At 36.5% G+C, this 18,690-nt stretch overlaps 1 protein-coding gene across 4 annotated transcripts in view; it reads right to left on the reverse strand.

Annotated features, from left to right (window-relative positions):
* Positions 1 to 18,690, reverse strand: part of nrg2b (neuregulin 2b) — a 104,549-nt gene that overhangs the window by 11,589 nt on the left and 74,270 nt on the right. For 3 of the 4 annotated variants that reach the window (XM_067457040.1, XM_067457037.1, XM_067457039.1), the window contains exons 4-6: positions 15,495 to 15,615; positions 8,922 to 8,980; positions 2,811 to 2,834 (exon numbers count right to left, since the gene is read on the reverse strand). In XM_067457040.1, coding sequence (XP_067313141.1) covers positions 2,811 to 2,834; positions 8,922 to 8,980; positions 15,495 to 15,615 — 204 coding nt within the window. The remainder of the gene's footprint in view (positions 1 to 2,810; positions 2,835 to 8,921; positions 8,981 to 15,494; positions 15,616 to 18,690) is intronic. The other variant, XM_067457038.1, reaches the window with a different exon arrangement.

Genomic DNA, 18,690 nt, shown 5'->3' on the forward strand with positions numbered 1-18,690 from the left:
ACAATATAAAAGTACAGTCACAGGTATTTATTGGTAAAACACACAATTTTTTTACAAATAACTCATGTTGCGTTTCATATATCTTTATGTGAAGAACAGAGTGGATCTTAATGTTTTAATCGCTGAAAATAATCCCGCTCCATTAACACATTCAGTCATATCTCAATTCAAAGATGCACAGACTCTTTAGCATGAGGCAATCGGTCACGAGACACACGGCAGGCCAATGCTATTTCACAATCAAAGCTGATAACGCTTCTTCGGGCGGCAGTTTTTAAATGTCAGCATAGGATGTATGGAGATGGTGATCTCTTTTGAGTCTGTTCTTCAAGCAATCATTTGGCTGAACACTTGGAATATTTGTTCTTTTTTAATAAATTATATCCTGCACTCTCAGGAAAAAAAGGTACAAAAGATGTCACTGCGGTATCTTTTCAAAAGGTACACCGTTGTACCTAAAGAGTGCAAATTAGTCCCTCAAAGGTACATATTGGTTCTAGAAGTGTACATATTAGTACCTAGATGGTACATCTTTTGGAAGGGGATCATCCCAGCGACAGCTTTTGTCCCTTTTTTGTGTGTTTTATAATACACAAATGGGTAGATTTAGGGGTGAGGTTGGGTTACATGTTCAAAACTGCCTAAATAGTGTAAATAAATTTAATAAAATCATGCTGGCTGATTAAACTGAGAATCACAACCCAACATTTCATGACAAAATGTCATCGTGACGGTAACATTCCCATGTATGATGCCAAAGGTTTCTCATTGAAATCAATGGAGTTCCCTTCAGCGGCTTAATTGTGACATGGAAGACACTTGACCAGTTTGTGACGCCTTGGGAGTGAGAATGGGTTGAAAATAAATAATATCACATTGCAAATACATTTCAACCAAAAGTAAACCATTTCATGTTGACTTTAAAACTGATTGGAGAGTGAAAATCACTTTTTCATTTTTTTTTTAAACCAACTTTAACCAAATAATTGTTTTGATAAAATGAGCAGGTTTTATGAAGACCATCTATACAGATGCCTTGAACACATTTTTATATCTGGGTCTTATTTTTTAAAAGAGAATTTTCGAAACATCCTCTGGGGTGCTGAACGTGGGCAGCAACAGAGGAAGCATACAGAACATGAAGGGAGGGAACGAAAAAACGGACGGGAGGAAGGAGAGAAGAGAATTGAGGGCCAAACAGTAGAGGGATGAGTGTGTAATAAAAGAGAAACGCAGGGGGGAGAGGGGGGGGCGGTTGAGTCAGACACTGATATCGCATTGCATGCTTGTTACAGGAAACAGAGATCAGAGTACACGGGGGGGGGAGAGAGAGAGAGAGAGAGAGAGAGAGAGAGAGAGAGAGAGAGAGAGAGAGAGAGAGAGATGTACCCAGACCAACGGCTAATGTACTCTAGTGGTGCAGACAAGGAGACAGAGAAGAGATGGGCAACACTCATTTTACCCCTCACTCCAATCCCTGATTCGTAATTTGTATGCAAATGAAAATTGAAACTACGCTTTTTTAAAATCAGGTTCTTAATCAGTATATTTGTGTTGTTTTCCAGGGAAAAAAGCTTCATAAATCATAAATATAAGTTAAAAGCAAAATAAAAACAGTCAAGAACAGTATGATATTATAAAATATCAATTTTAAAATGTTATTTATTCCTGTGATGTAAAGCTGAATTTTCAGCATCATTACCTCCTGTGTCACATGATCCCTCAGAAATTAAGAATAATATGTTTATGTAAACTGTGATAGACTCCTTTTTAAAAGTTTGGGGTTGGTAATTCATTTTTTTAAAGCATTATAAAATGTGACGGTAAGGGCATGCATTTGGTTTCATGTAATCTATAAGCATAATCAAGGATTTACATGTTCTGCATGCTTGTTAAAAGATTCATCAAAGAATCTAAAGATGTTTTTTAATTTTTTTATAATGGTTTCCACAAAAAATATTATTCAGCAACGTTTTCAACATTGATAATAAGAACCATTTTAATAATTAAACACCAAATCTGCATATTATAAATGATTTCTGAAGGAAAATCAGCTTTCATATTGCCATTAAAGGAATAAATTACATTTTAAAATATATTCAAATAGAACAAAAAATATTGCAAATATTGAAAAAGAGAATTCATTAATTAACAGAAAATCTAGGTATTTTTGTTTTATTATAAGGTTATTTTTCTTAGCCCATTGGCATTCTAAAAGATTGAAATTGAGGTTTAAATAAGAAAAAATCTTTAGTCATATAAAATATCTTTATGTTTGGATATGTTAACTGGGAAACAAGTCAAAACACTGGTTAGGAAATGAGTGAAGAGTTACAAATTATTCTAGACGTCTTTTTTCTTTAACAAGTGTGTGTATTTAAGAATTTATTACAGAAATAAGCCACAGGAGGCTGTGGTAAAATCACTGTAATGCGATTATAGTGTGTTAATAAAAGACACGATTGATCGATCAAGTGCTACATTTCTTATAATAATAATAATGATAATCAAGGTTTCCAAGAAATGTTACAATATGGCATGTCACCAAAGAATTTAACTGATATAGGTTCACATAATCGGAAATATGTGTTTTATGCTATTAATATAGATGTACCTGCCTGACGTGTTTCATATTCCTAAAATGAGTGTTGCTTTGTCAGAAACTGAAAAAAGTAAATCAGAAGCTGGGAATGTTTTTGCTTGTTCAAATATAGGACAGAGAAAATAGAACGAGACGAGTTCTTATGTGAATATGCTTAAACTATGTCATGAACCTAATCTAAAGAATCAAACAAATAATAACTTCATACCCATGATTTCAATTCCAAGATGCTCTGCCAATGCAGAAAGTTGACAATGTAAAAAAAAAAAGAAAAAGAAAAAACAAGAAAACAGGTTTCAGGTAAAAATGTCCACTTGGTCAGATAGAGGCGGTTCACTACAATGCGATCAGTGGTGTTGTTTGGTTGGTTTGTTTTTGAGACACTGAAGTGAGTGACTTTACGTTCCAGTAACAGACAGACAATGCAGACACACACTGGCCAACTCCATATTCCCCATAACATGGAAACAAAATGAACAAAAACACCAGTCAACAAACAACAACACACCTTTCTGCTTCATCACATGTAAGCAAGCGTACAAATGCATGCAGACACATAGACAGCCACACTTACTGCCATATTTACTAGACCTCATTTCTGGTTTAAGGTTAAGAAAAAAACAAAAAACAAACAAACAAACAAACAAACAAAACCATTAAACAGAAAAGCACAACGTACAAAAAGACTCACAGGAAGTACAGATGAATGTAGACACAACTAATGTCATTTCTAATGATTTATATGCAAAATGACAAACAGATGGCTTTGGTTTAGTCACAATATTACATTTTTCATGTACGTTTTTCAACTTCCACTGCAAATGTTTTAACACACCTACGGCATGCATGATACTGGCAATGACAATACTCCTCTAGCAATCTACCACTGTTTGGAAAGCAGCGGTTCTACAGGTCAAAGGTTAGAGGTCATGCATCATGCCTCAGGCTCAGAAGATTCAATATTTTCTTAACAACCAAAATTTTATATGAATGTTCCAGGTTCAAAGCAAGTTAAGATTTACCAACAGCATCTGTGGAAATACAATACAATTTTTTGCAGTGATGCCATAAAAGAGCCAACTGAAGAACTTTCATCAACGGTTCCTGATAAAACTTTCTTTCTTTAGGCCCCGATATACGCATAGCAAAGTTCTTTTTCATTCTTCATTTGGGAGTAAAACAACGTTTGAAATATGCTGAGAGCAGCATTTAGATGAATATGTAAATATGTGCTGCACGCTTTCCTCTCAATAACAAAATAAAAAAAATTGAGAAAACAAACAGCATTTTTTAATAAAGCATCTTGATCATACCAACGCGGATATGTTTGCACGAGCGCTGCAATTCGACACTCTAGTAAAGTCACGTTACGTTTATTTATATAGCACTTTATACAATAGTTCGCTAAAAATCAAGCAGCTTTACCATATTAAAAACAGTATCTTAACTTAATTTTCTTCAATAGAGCAGCTCTCCAGTGTGTTCATGTTTTCACCTGTCTGACCTCAAAGGACTCAGCATAAGAAATTAACTGGAAAAGATTTCCGAGTGAAAGAAGGGTGGAGCGCACACCTACCTATACTTAATCATCACGGACCAATGGTAGTACAAGGGTGTTTACCAAATGGAGTGAACTTTTAAAAGTTTCAAACTCCCAAAATGAACTCCAAACGAAGTTTGTTTTGGCCTAATTTTGTTCAAAATGGCTTCACGTCAGTTCATTCTCTGATTTCCCTTGAAGTATATCAGGGCCTTTAGATCATTTAAAATTTTGAGAGAAACTTTTTCTATTATAAAGAACCTTTTGTAGAATGCAAAGGTTCCAATGATGTTAAAGGTTCTTAGAAGAATCAGTGACAGGAGGGCTTAGCCTTCCCCTAGTCTCACGTAGCCAGAGCTTCAGGCTGACCGCAGAAGGTCTGGACTCTGTCGCAGCTTTCATTGGTCAAGGACCGCACAAGAGGACGTTTGACTGACATGTAACTCAACCAATCACAGTTTGTTTTGTCATGTTTAGGGGCATGAATATGTAATGTTGATGTCTCTGCAATAACAGGCCGTCGTGCATCTATAAATTATTAATTCAAGAAAAGTTTATTGCAACAATGGAGCCATGAACTTCACATACTTTTGAAAATCCAGCATTTAGTTGATCCTGTAAGTCACAGTTAACACGACGGCATTTGTCATCACGGCATCCGTTTCCAGGCAGACTGTTAAAGAACGCAACACACTCGTCTCTTGGACATCCCGTAGAATTCAACCAAACAGATGATGACTTTGAAACTCCTGAAATGTTTCTAGATAAGTGTGCTATATGCATTAGACGTTCAGCCAACGGTCTGTGGGTGTGACGTCTGAGGCTGAGACTAGCCTTCACCTGGCTTTGGAGTCAAGCGTGTAATTTTCTCACTCAAACCACTGCCTGCTGCTTCTCCTGATTGCTTTTAGAGGGAAAAGCTGCCAATAACTGCTGGTCTAGGATCAGTTTTCTCCATAATGATAGCATATTGGCAAAGCAGATTTGCCAAAGGCTTCAGTGCATATCTGTTTGCGCTCTGAAGAGCGTCAAAGGTTGTATTTAGAATGTGTTTGCAATCAAGCCAATCACAGACATATCTGTTGATTTCTTGAATGCAATGGCCAATCAGAGGTAAGTTAGAATCCACTTACCCATCAAAAGCCGGAGTTTTGCACGGTTACAATTAATCTCATTATAATAAAATGTAGACATTATGTAAATAAGAGATTCGTTGTTGACAGCTTCATTGATATAACAGAACTATTGGAGCTTTTAGTGATTATAAAGAGCGCACTTTCTATCTAGGCGATATAATACAGCCTGTATTCAGAATTCAGAGTATTAAAATAAAACATTTGTTTTTCATGCTTGACCAGCGGCAATATTGCAATATTTCGGGAGGGACATCCACATAGGCTAAATGCGGGATTCTCTCTTGAAATAACCATATGGACTAGACAAAAATATGATATGTCGCGAAAGAGTCCAGACCTTCTGTGGTCAGTCTGAAATAGGTGTGCATTAAGGCTATCAGTGATTTGATTTTGGAAATCCTGGTCCAAACGCAGATTTTACTGCATGGTCACATACAGTATGCATGCTCTTCTGTTAAAATGAACAGTGGTTTGTGAGTGTAGCCACTTTAATAACAAATAATTCATAGGGAGCGTGGGATGTGTAGGTTGTTGCGATATTTAATGGAAATCTATGTATTTTTAAAGGGGAAGTGCATGTCATAGCCCTTACCTTCATAGGCAGAGGGTGAACCGATGGTCAATGGAAATAAAGAACCTTTATTGTTATGTGTAAAAACGAACAAAAGTTATTAGAGTAATGCACTTGAAAGAAGTAATTCTTCCATACCAAAATGAGTTATAGATAACACAAATATGATGTCCAATGTAATCTGTTTAGTGGATTTTACTGCTGCTGTCAGTATTTGTCTTGATTGTTCTGCTGATAAAATAATAAAAATACATCATACCAAAAAATGCAACCTATTGAATGGACTGTACATTAGCTTTAATCCAGTGTTGAAAATTTTGAACACAAAATTGGGATATATAAAATAAATATTAAAATAATAAAGCAGCATTTTCACCCCATGTGTTCAAGAGAACAGAATCGTGACTTCCTTAAAATTGGCGCAAAATATCTGTAATAAAAATGGAAGTTGCTGCAATGGGGGAAGACACACGGCTCTTTTTTCGTACATCATAAGTGACTTTCGTCTCAGAGCGTGCGGACGAAATGCAATAAACGCTGTCGTGTTATCTTGCGTTCGGATTTGTGGTGTCTGGAAACATTCCAGAATGATCAAGCCAACATTTGATACGCGGTGCAATGCCATTGGTCTGCTGGTTAGTCCTGTTATTCAATCACATCCACTGTTGAGCCAAAGTCTGCGTGTTTTTCATAAAAGTTTTATTTTATTTTATTTTGTAAATGCGTTTCCATTGCGTTTATGTGCATGTCTGTATATGCTCTCAACATCACAAACTGCCTTGTAACCAATCACGTCAACGTGTGGGTGGGCTTTAGCATATTATTAACTATTCTGCGACGCAGGGGAGTCTCAAGAGAAGCCTGGTATATTTTTATATCGATATGAAAAATCGGGTACATTTAGCAGTATAGCAGGTGAATTATGTATACCGGTATGATGTATATTACAATGTTGTGATGAACTACATGTTGTTCTCCACTGACGTTCTATGATGTTCAAAACGTTTCTAAGGAGCCTGACTGATACTGAAGACAGGCTGAGATGGCAAACGCGAACATGCTTTTGTGTAATAGCAACACATTATTAACAGTTTGATGACATAGTCAAGCCAAAGGCTAATCATATTAATTACCGTTATGTGTCCGACGTTGTAAAGAGCGATACAATTACTGTTTACTACAGTAAAGTTTACTAAGTGAATCTTTGAGTTGGTGCCAGTGGGTGGAGGCGGGGCTAATTTGCATATTCATTAAAGGGAGGGTGAAATGCTGTTTCATGCATCCTGAGCTTTTTACACTGTTAAAGACTTGGATTCCCATCCTAAACATAGACAAAGTTTCAAAAACTAATGTTGGACGTTTGATAGAGTATTTCTGTGTCAAAAATACTCCTTCTGGTTTCTCACAAGTTTCGGAGAGTTTTTTTCGAGTATGGCTCGGCTTGACGTTAATAGAGGCGGAAGGTCCTTGTATGGGCCGTACGGGCTCTTCTCCCGGTAGGGTGCGCGCGCGTGACTAGAGCGAGAGAGGAAATGCACGCCCATAAACACTTTCTCAGGTGCAGATCCAGTCGTCGTTATAGTCCGCGCCGTGCTCCACTTTATTCCTATGAGTGAAATCAAGCGACTTCAACGCTTCAGCACAGCATCCCGGGAAGGCAGCGCTGCATTTGAACCGATTTGAACGCAGAAATGACGGGAAGCTTCACAACATCGCTTCAGTCGCGTCGCAAAGTGGATCTTCACACTCCAAGAAGTGTGTTTTTGACGGAGCGGTCCAAACGATAAAGGTTCGGTCCTGCTTTGGAAGCAGCCGGTGAGTAAAACTGCTTCAAATGTCTATTCTGTTGGCTATCGTCGCGTGAGTAAACATCAGTAAACGACACGATCGCGTGCTTCGTCATTCAAATGCGCTAACGGACTCCATTGTTGTTCTATGTATAGCGTTACACTAGTCTGACGTGCAAAACCGTTTTGCTTGCTACTGCTAAAGTTTAGTCGCATACAATAGTCCATAAACCGAATCATGTCCTCATAAACTGCGAGTAAACACACACAAATGTTGACATGCCACTAAATACAGTAGATACCACAGAGACGGACGTCCTGCTGTTGCTGTTTCTCCTGTTCAATTTATTTCAGCCTCCAAATGATTGTGGATCATATCTGTATTAGCTGAGATTGATAGCCATGGGTTTCTCCACGCTTGAGGACGTCACCGCTTTGCGCGCTCGTCATTCTTTAGCTCCGCCCACACGATACGCCTCCAGGTGCTCTGATTTTTCCGGAAAGACTCAGTACAGCCCATATTTCTTTTATAAATATAATAAAACTAAAGACTTTTCAGAGATATGAAGGATGCAATACTACTCTATAGGTACTCAAGATTGACATGAGATTGACTGAAACTGAGTGTTTCACCCCCCCTTTAATCCACGTATACTAAATGAAGCAAGGGTGTAGAGTTCAAGCTATTTTAAGACAGAAATTTAAAAAAAAAAATCACAGGAAACATGTTTAAATATGTAAATATTTTGATAAGTTTTAAGATATTAAATTATAAGCACAAGTCTTGCTTACATTGACACAGTATTTTAACATTCATTGTGGTACAGTTTTCCATTTTAAGTGCATTACTGTCAATACAGTTTTTCAAATCATTTTCTGTGGATACAGATGTTGTCAAAGAGCTTAACTTGTGTAGAACCAGAACAATCATTTAAATGATAACAATGAGTGCTTGTCAAAAATGTCATGAATTTGTTTGATGGACTAATTCTCAATTGCTTCTTAAATATAATTTTACTCTATGAGAACCTACTCTATATATGTTAACATGCTTTATTGTTTCACTTGCATTATAATTATCCTATTTTCTTTATCCTTGGGGGAAAACTGTCTTTAATAATATATCAATGCATACTAAATCCATTCACATCCATGAATTTCTACTTCATAAACCAATAAAAGCTTAAAATGGGCAAAAAGAGGCAGACATGAACATGCATCATAGCCAACATGCAGCTTCAGAGCAGACAGACAGACAAACAGACAGAAGAAGAAATGGACATACTGTAGAAACCGGCCATAACGGAGGTTTGACAGCGTTCACCGGTATAGTCATTTGGACACCTGATGAAGGGAAACAAACCCGCAGAGGGAGAAGGAAGGAACGAGAGGGAGGGGGTAGAGGAGAAAGAGACATGAGGAGGAAGAGGAGAAAGAGAGAGAAAGACGAGAGCAGAGAAACATGCAGTTAGAACAACAGAGAACAACCCCTGAGAGCTGTTCCACCTGATGATGTCATCGCTGTGATGTCATTGGAAGAGTTTGAACCTGAGGAAAGAGGGCTCACGTCATTTCAAGCCATTTTTAGGATGGCTCAAAAAATTATATGTGGGTTGGGAAGCCCGATTCATTTTTGTGAACTAATTCATTCAGATGGTTCAGTTGGGTGGCAATTCCTCAAGGGGGCGCTTACCACCCTCAAAAACAAAATCCTCCACTGGGCCACAATCAAATATTAGGGAGTTATAGTTTTATTGGGAAAATATATACACACAAAAATATGCTTTAATGTTTAAATCTATGAATTTGGAAATCTTTAGAAAATATTGAAATAAGTTCATAGTTTCTAGCAAGCAGCTTTGAGTCTAAACGAATGGACAAGCTCAGACAAGATGGACATCCATTACAGTGTAATGGAAAACAATCATTGCAACAAGACAAACACTTCAACAATATTACCATAGGCCTACTATTAAAGGGGACCTATTATGGCCTTTTTATCAATGTATTAATTGCTTTTTACAGAGCCCTTAAAGGGGCTTGGTGAAGGAAAAACATATGAGAGTTATAAAAATGATAATGTAAATGTTTTGCATTCGCTCGAGAGTTCTTTATGAGTGAATGCAAAGTTTCTTGGTGTAAAAAAACCTTTTCCATAACCATGTCCCTTTAGAGTCTCCGTAGGATTTCATGCTTGAATGTTAAAAAAACATCATGACTTCACATATTCTCCATTGTTGCAGCCCCTCTCTTCCCAGTTTGTCAGTAGCGCTTAGTTTATTTCCTGTCTCTAGGAAGCCCCTCCTTTTGAAAAGCGCAATGTGGTCTGATTGGTTGTCTGGCACAGTATGCTGTGATTGGTCAATCGCTTCGAGTTGAGTTTTTGCGTACTGATACAGGGAATAACCTTGGAAAATAACTTTATGCTTTGTAACTTTACAGACCTTTTTCCATGCTCAAACAGGAACATTACACACTAAAGAAATACTTCAATGTAAAAAAATACTTTAATACTGAAGTCCTCTGGGTTCATGTTACAGTAGTCAATAACTCAGGCGCAAGATTGCTCCATCTGCATTAGCGCATCTGCGATGTGAATTATGTAAGACATGAAAGAAGCACTAGCCTCAAATACCCGGACTATAGTCATTATACAGCGTTAATAATGTGTTTATAGGTTCTGAATTCTCAATTATATGATATTCACATATATATGAATAACATTATGTGATATGCACATTCATATTTCTATTTCTCATACTTAACAGGTGTGTATGACTTAGCGGGCAAACAGAAATGTGAAGTCGGACACCTTATTCTTATTGCACGGTATTCACAGAAGTGGATCAGATGTAAGATTTGTCAAATACACAGATGTTGCATACAATTTTATGTAACAGTAATACTTCTCATTCAATACTTTATGTACTGTCTACGTTTAAAGTCCAACACACCTTCTGATGTAGCCATTTCTCCACTGTCATGTAACCTGTAACAATAACCTTAGCAACCCTGACCTGACCAACTTACATTTAAAAAAAATGACCAGTAGTTTAAATGTCATTGCAAAAAAAAAAAAAAATTGGCTCAGAAAAGTGACAATAGTTTAGGGAAAGAACATAATTTATGTACATATATCACTTGACTTGTGATCTAATGCAATAAAATTAATGCAATTTTAAGCATGCCGTAGGTGTCCAAATACTCTTTGGGGCAACTGTAGATCAAACATAATCAAACCTAATCTCAAGCTTTACCTTCTCATAAAATGCCAATCAGTTTCACTTCCGTGATAGTAAGACCTCATGTTAATGAGGAGAATGTCCTAAGACAAACAGGAGCAAAATAAGGTCCCTAAAAGCTTCATAATGGTGCCAAAAGCTTCGTCTAGTCACAAGTTTTCATTATTTATATACTGAGGCTATTTTAGAGTTCAGTTGTACAGGGGAATTCACCATTCAGCCTATCTGTAGAATTTACTGCAGAGGTCAATGGTACAGGCTGCATTTCATCTGCCTCAGGAGCTACAGTAACACACACACACACACACACACACACACACACACACACACACACACACACACGCTCACTGAGATGACACGTTAAGGTATTGTATCTGAAAAACGGCTGGGAGGTATACATATATACAGGTATATATATATATATATATATATATATATATATATATATATATATATATATATATATATATATATATATATAATAAAAAAATATATTATATATAGTAGAAATGTGGCAAACGGTAGATATTTTGCTAAACCTTTTATACTGTGGTATATATATTTGTGAAAAATGTATTAATGATAACATTCATTGTTTAAGACCTTTTTTCGTGTGGGTTAAAACGTTAAAACACTTTTTAATTAACCTTATTGTAATTCTGCCCAAATTCAGTATTCATAAATGCTAGTTTACTAATAAAAAACCCAACTTTATGTTTTTTTATGGAGTAAAGCCAGGTTGTATTATTAGACACTCTTTAAATTAAAAAAAAGATTTTAAATATTTGAGAGCTGTATAAATCATTTTAATTATATATTTATTTAAATGTATTTTGCACTTTGAGTTTATTTAGCTTTTATTGGTTATATATAAATTTTCAATGGTTTAATGTTTACATTTGATCAAACATTTGATATGTAAATATATTTAAAATATTGCACTTAATTAAATTATAGAAAATTTAAATTAGAATATATATACAGTGGGTACGGAAAGTATTCAGACCCCCTTAAATTGTTCTCTCTTGGTTATATTGCAGCCATTTGCTAAAAACATTTAAGTTCATTTTTTTCTCATTAATGTACACAGAGCACCCCATATTGACAGAAAAACACAGAATTGTTGACATTTTTTTCAGATTTATTAAAAAAGAAAAACTGAAATATCACACGATCCTAAGCATTCAGACCCTTTGCTTTGACACTCATATATTTAACTCAGGTGCTGTCCATTTCTTCTGATCATCCTTCAGATTGTTCTACACCTTCATTTGAGTCCAGCCGTGTTTGATTATACTGATTGGACTTGATTAGGAAAGCCACACACCTGTCTATATAAGACCTTACAGCTCACAGTGCATGTCAGAGCACATGAGAATCATGAGGTCAAAGGAACTGAGAGAGGTAAAGAAGAACCCAAAGATCATTGTGGCTGAGCTCCAGAGATGCAGTCGGGAGATGGGAGAAAGTTGTAGAAAGTCAGCCATCACTGCAGCCCTCCACCAGTCGAGGATTTATGGCAGAATGGCCCGACAGAAGCCTCTCCTCAGTGCACTACACATGAAAGCCAGCATGGAGTACACCTGAAGGACTCCAAGATGGTGAGAAATAAGATTCTCTGGTCTGGTGAGACCAAGATGGAACTTTTTGGCCTTATTTCTAAGCGGTATGTGTGGAGAAAACCAGGCACTGCTCGTCACCTGTCCAATACAGTCCCAACAGTGAAGCATGGTGGTGGCAGCATCATGCTGTGGGGGTGTTTTTCAGCTGCAGGGACAGGATGACTAGTTGCAATCGAGGGAAAGATGAATGTGGCCAAGTACAGGGATATCCTGGACGAAAGCCTTCTCAAGAGTGCTCAAGATCTCAAACTGGGCCGAAGGTTCACCTTCCAACAAGACAATGACCCTAAACACACAGCTAAAATAACGAAGGAGTGGCTTCACAACAACTCTGTGACTGTTCTTGAATGGCCCAGCCAGAGCCGTGACTGAAACCCAATTGAGCATCTCTGGAGACCTGAAAACGGCTGTCCACCAATGTTTATCATCCCACCTGACAGAAGTGGAGAGGATCTGCAAGGATGAATGGCAGAGGATCCCCAAATCCAGGTGTGAAAAACGTGATGCATCTTTCCCAAAAAGACTCATGGCTGTATTAGATCAAAAGGGTGCTTCTACTAAACAGACCAAAGGGTCTTAATACTTAATACCTAATCCTAAAAGGCCATGTGAAATTTCAGTTTTTCTTCTTTAATAAATCTGCAAAATATAGTGTATAGACTTTTCTGTCTATCTATCTATATATCTATCTATATCTATATCTATATATATATGTGTGATTGGTGCAATATACATATTTTTTTGTGATTGGTGCAAGAGAATATATATATATATATATATATATATATATATATATATATATATATATATATATATATATATATTTATTTATTTATTTATTTATTCTCTTGCACCAATCACATAAAAAGGAGACAATAATCAATGAGATGAAGTACGATTCATTTGTTAATTATTTAATTAACTGAATCTCCACCAAAAATAACTAATGTCATACTGTTACCAAGATATAAAATGTCTTATACCGTGGTAAAATATTTTGGTCATACCTCCCACTTGTTCTGTGAAGTAAAGCTTTAAGCGCTGTTGAAGACAAACTTTCAGGCAGTGAATCACTGTGTCAAGAAAGCCAAGAGCAACACACACTATTTCCAAATCAGTCTGCACTTCCCTGAGGGCCATTAACCCTTCAGATGCTCTGTTCTGTAAATTAAAGAGATCGACTTGACGAGTCACAGTTAAAGGATGACATCTCCCTAAAGGGCTTGAGCTTTAAACAGCTTTAATGGCTTTGTTTCTCTTCCTTTAAAAAATTGCCGCACACACCGTAAATCTGAGCTTCCCTGTCGGATATGGCTGATAAGAATGGAGCATTGTGTCCATGCTATCACAGGGGAGCAGTAACTCAGCATACTATTGATAACGCGGCAGTATACATCGACAGACCTGACAGACGACACGGCAAACCTTTTCCCCTTTCTCCAGACCCTCAGATACACTGTCATTTCTTTGGCTCTCTCTAGACCAGCAGTATTCAATAAATGTTACAAGAGTTTAGAAATTTCCTTCCCAGCAAAGGTCAAAACAGTTAAAACTTACACTGTTTCACGATCATATACATTGCAGCATTGTGTGTCATGTAGAAAGGAATAAAAAGCCTTTTAAATTCCTGAATTTGAACTAAGTTTTCAATTTAAAAAGGAAGTAAAATGGAATGAAATTCAAATAGATTCATATAACTGCTCTTAATGTACTTCTTAAAGGGTTAGTTCTGCTAAAAATTAAAATGATTACATAATTTACTCACCCTCAAGCCATGTATACTGTTTTACTTTTTTTTCTTTCCACCAAACACAATCATCTGAGTTATAATAAATAATATCCTGGCTCTTCCCAGCTTTGTAAGGGCATTGAATAGTGTCTGAGTTTTTGAAGAACCAAAAAGCGCATCCATGTAACTTGTGAACGGCCGTTGATGAAAGCCAGTGATTGTAATTTATAAAATTTTAAATATGGAAATTTGCAAAAGTAACTATTACAAAAATGCATCATTTCAGAAGGCATTCATTAACCCACTGGAGTTGTTTATGATGGATGGGTGCTTTTTGGAAATTATTCAATGCCACTACAAAGCTGGGAAGAGCCAGGAGTCATACACCTGGGATGGCTTGATGGTAAATAATGGGATTATTGTACAGATTTAAACACATCTTATCAGTACAAATGACCCATAATCATATTATCATACACACAACATCAGGGTTGCAAAGTTTCCAGAAATGTACTGGAACTATTCAGCACCTTTGCAACCCTACACAACATACAGGGTATTTCCAGAAGTTGGTTGTTGAATTTCTCGGATTTAGTGTTGCTAGTGATAAGTAAAACCATTTAAAATCTTAGTTTTCTGTATTGGAAATGAAGCTAAAATAAAATATTTTATAATAAAATCTTACAAAACTTAGATAAAAACTAGGAATGCCTTGGTAACTAACTAAAATTAGTTTAAATGTAAGCGCCAAAAGTACTAAATTGAATTAAAAACAAGTTAGCTATATAGAAATAAATAAATAAAAAACTAATAAAAGTGTCAAAGGCACTAACAAAATGACCTAAACTTAAACTTAAATAAAAAAAAGAAAGAAAGAAAAAAGATCATTCTAAATATTAATAAATAATATATAAATAATACTAAAATAACTGCTCTGCTGTCAGGAAAAAAATATTATTGTGGAATAACAGCTCTGGAAAAAATTAAGAGACCACTTAACATTGATTTCTCAATGTTACGTCGTCTCTTCATTTTTTCCAGAGCTGTATGTATAGGTCGGGGCCATTATGAACTGCTATTCATTTTTGTTGCATTAATTTTTAATAGTTTTTAATCTAGATTCAAATGTTAATTTGACAGCCAATGAGTTTCAATGAACACTGTGTGTAGTCAAATATAAGCCCATAAACTGACCAATGAAAAGCTTAGGGATTGTCAAAGTGAGATCAGATTAAATGAATGTGTGATGAATGTGTGTAACTTACTTGCAGGATAGCTGATTTATACCATGTATGAAATAACAGTCTCCACCGTTAACACAGTAGGTCTTCTCAGTTTCATTGCACTTCCTGGCGTGACTTGAGCCCGGAGACAATGTGGTGGTTACTATAGAAACATACGGACACACACATAGAAAGCCAGAGATGAGAATCATACATTAGTTAACATTGTGAAAAATGTCTCAATGTTTTGAATGAAATATGTGCAAACTTCACAGTATTACTGTGGGCTGGCGACTTCTTTCAATAAATAGCATGTGAAACAGAATGCAGAAGTATGCAATGACACTTTAACTGTCCTATGCTCCGTTGTTGTCACATTACCTTAATAAGTGGCATCTTTAATTAAACTTTCTGTTGAAATATCTTTTCATGTGGCAGTTTGATCAAACAGTGTGTCTAGAAGGATACACAAATCTTTTGCTTTAGTTTATTTCGCTTTCGGTAAGACTTTTGTTTATCTTTGGAACACAAATTGAGATCTTTTTGATTAAGACTTGATTGCTTTATATTGTGAACAGATTTAATTTAGGTTCTTTTTTATATTTAAACATTTGCAGAAGCTCAAACGTGCTGCGTAACACGAGAATGAACCTCATTGGTTCTTGATGAAGCTCAAACGTGCTGCGTAACACAAGAATGAACCTCATTGGATCTTGATGAAGCTCAAACGTGCTGCGTAACACAAGAATGAACCTCATTGGTTCCTGATGAAGCTCAAACGTGCTGCGTAACGAGAATGAACCTCATTGGTTCCTGATGAAGCTCAAACGTGCTGCGTAATACAAGAATGAACCTCATTGGTTCCTGATGAAGCTCAAATGTGCTGCGTAACACAAGAATGAACCTCATTGGTTCCTGATGAAGCTCAAATGTGCTGCGTAACACAAGAATGAACCTCATTGGTTCCTGATGAAGCTCAAACGTGCTGCGTAACACAAGAATGAACCTCATTGGTTCCTGATGAAGCTCAAACGTGCTGCGTAACACAAGAATGAACCTCATTGGTTCCTGATGAAGCTCAAACGTGCTGTGTAACGAGAATGAACCTCATTGGTTCTTGATGAAGCTCAAACGTGCTGCGTAACACAAGAATGAACCTCATTGGTTCTTGCACATCAAGTGAAAATGCATGAGCTTCCTTTTACCTCAACTGATGTCTGAGTTGATACATTTTGTATGTGAATAAAAGCCTACATTCAATCTGTTCATCATATAAAGCAATCAATTAATGAACTTTTTCCAGTGTTAAAGTGTTAGTTGCATTGCTGTCAATCGAGGGACTGAAAGCTTTCCGATTTCATCAAAAATATATTTTTTGTAATCCAAAGAGGACCGAAAGTCTAACACTGTATTTACACCGGACTTGAGCGATGCGACAAAAGACAATATAACCCATTATAATCAGTGATGATGTTGTCTACACTGGATGCGGTGCGATGCGACATAACGAATCTCGACAGTAAACAGATGCCTTGTCCTATTTATGACGTGCTGACATAAAGGACAAATGCTTTGCGACGGTCGCTTTATCGCATAGAGTGATAGCTTCTAGCTTCAATGGTTGCGGTGCTGTGTGACACATCAATGGCTGTGTCCGGTGTACACAAGGTGTTACAGGTTTGTAACGACACAAGAGTGATGACAGAATTTTCATTTTTGGGCGAACTCACCCTTTAAACGAACAGTTCACCCAATCTTTATAATTCTTACTCTGTTAATCCCCCTCATGACATCCCAAACACATTCTTTCTTCCATGGAAACTGAAGCTTTCAAGCTTAAATAAAGACACTAAAGCAAGCATCGTGAGGGAGAATAAAAAGTGACTTTTTGGGTGAACTCTTGGATTAACATCAGGGTATCACAATTATACCTTTCTGTATCTGCCTACAACACGGCTAAATATTTCTCCAACATGGCAACAGAACTGAAACTGCAGACACACACACACTGTTCCACAAAACACTGTATCATTCTGTATATAAACTAGAGTGAGACACACGCTGCCAAATACACATGGCAGATGGGAGGATGTTCTCGCAGGCATCGCTGGCTTGCAGCCACGAAGAGGTTTAGATTTTCTGCAGTGTGTCAGAGTCACGCAGAATCAAACTGCATGCTGCAAACAGCAGCACATCACATCTGGATCTCTGCAGCCAGAGACACGGGGAATCCGTGATTCAAATGGCTGCCCCGACAAAGAGCCAGACGGAGATAGTCAGAGGGAAATAGTCAAGAGTGACAGATATAAAGAGATATATATATATATATTTTGTTTTTTTGCAAAATTATTAAAACAAAATTAAATTAAAATGAAAACTACAAAATAATAGCAAATAAAAAATATTAATAAAATGTATATATAGTAACAATATACAGCTCACTTTTTTTCTTCCTTTTTTCTCCTAATTTTTTCCAGAGCTGTAGTTATACAACAATATACAGCAAAAAATATATATAAAAATAAATATTTTATATATGCAATAAATAGTTTAAGCTGAAACGCATGTCCTCATTATGTTGCATGTTATAGTTATTTTCTTTTTTTAGTACAATTTGGTGTAAGAATGTGTCAAATTACAATAAAAACTTAAAGAAATCACAGTTGATTAAGACTGAATTAACCAATTAATGCTTAGTTCATACTGCACAGTTTATACTGCATACTGCCTATTACAGTTTTTCTCGATTGCTTAAACACTATAACCAGGCTTTTGAACTAAAATTTCAAAACCATAACGCCATTTATCAAAAAGCACACCCATTTCACTAAACTATAAACACTATTCCCTATTTTGACCCATGAGTCAGATTTGTTGAACTGTCACTGCAAAACTCTACACACAAATCCCTTAATTTCTCATTGCCTAGACCATGTGGTCATTTAGAAAGCACTAGCATTCAATATAGTTCACTCAAGTCAGCATAGTTTCAGCTCAATTAGCACACAATTACCCAGGTGAAAACACTAAGAGTCAAAATTTAACACACATCAATCAGAACTTTCAAGTTACATAAAAGTGCCAGAGTCAGTTCATTTGAGCTTTGGAACAATGGATCCACAAAGAAATGAAGGAAGAGGTCCAGGAGGGCGAGGAAGAGGACGTGGGTGGTGAAGGAGGAGGAAGAGGACATGGTGAAGGAGGAGGGAGAGGAAGAGGATGTGGTGAAGGAGGAGGA

This window comes from Pseudorasbora parva, chromosome 11, assembly GCF_024679245.1.
Source record: "Pseudorasbora parva isolate DD20220531a chromosome 11, ASM2467924v1, whole genome shotgun sequence".
In the NCBI taxonomy this organism is placed as follows: Eukaryota; Metazoa; Chordata; class Actinopteri; order Cypriniformes; family Gobionidae; genus Pseudorasbora; species Pseudorasbora parva.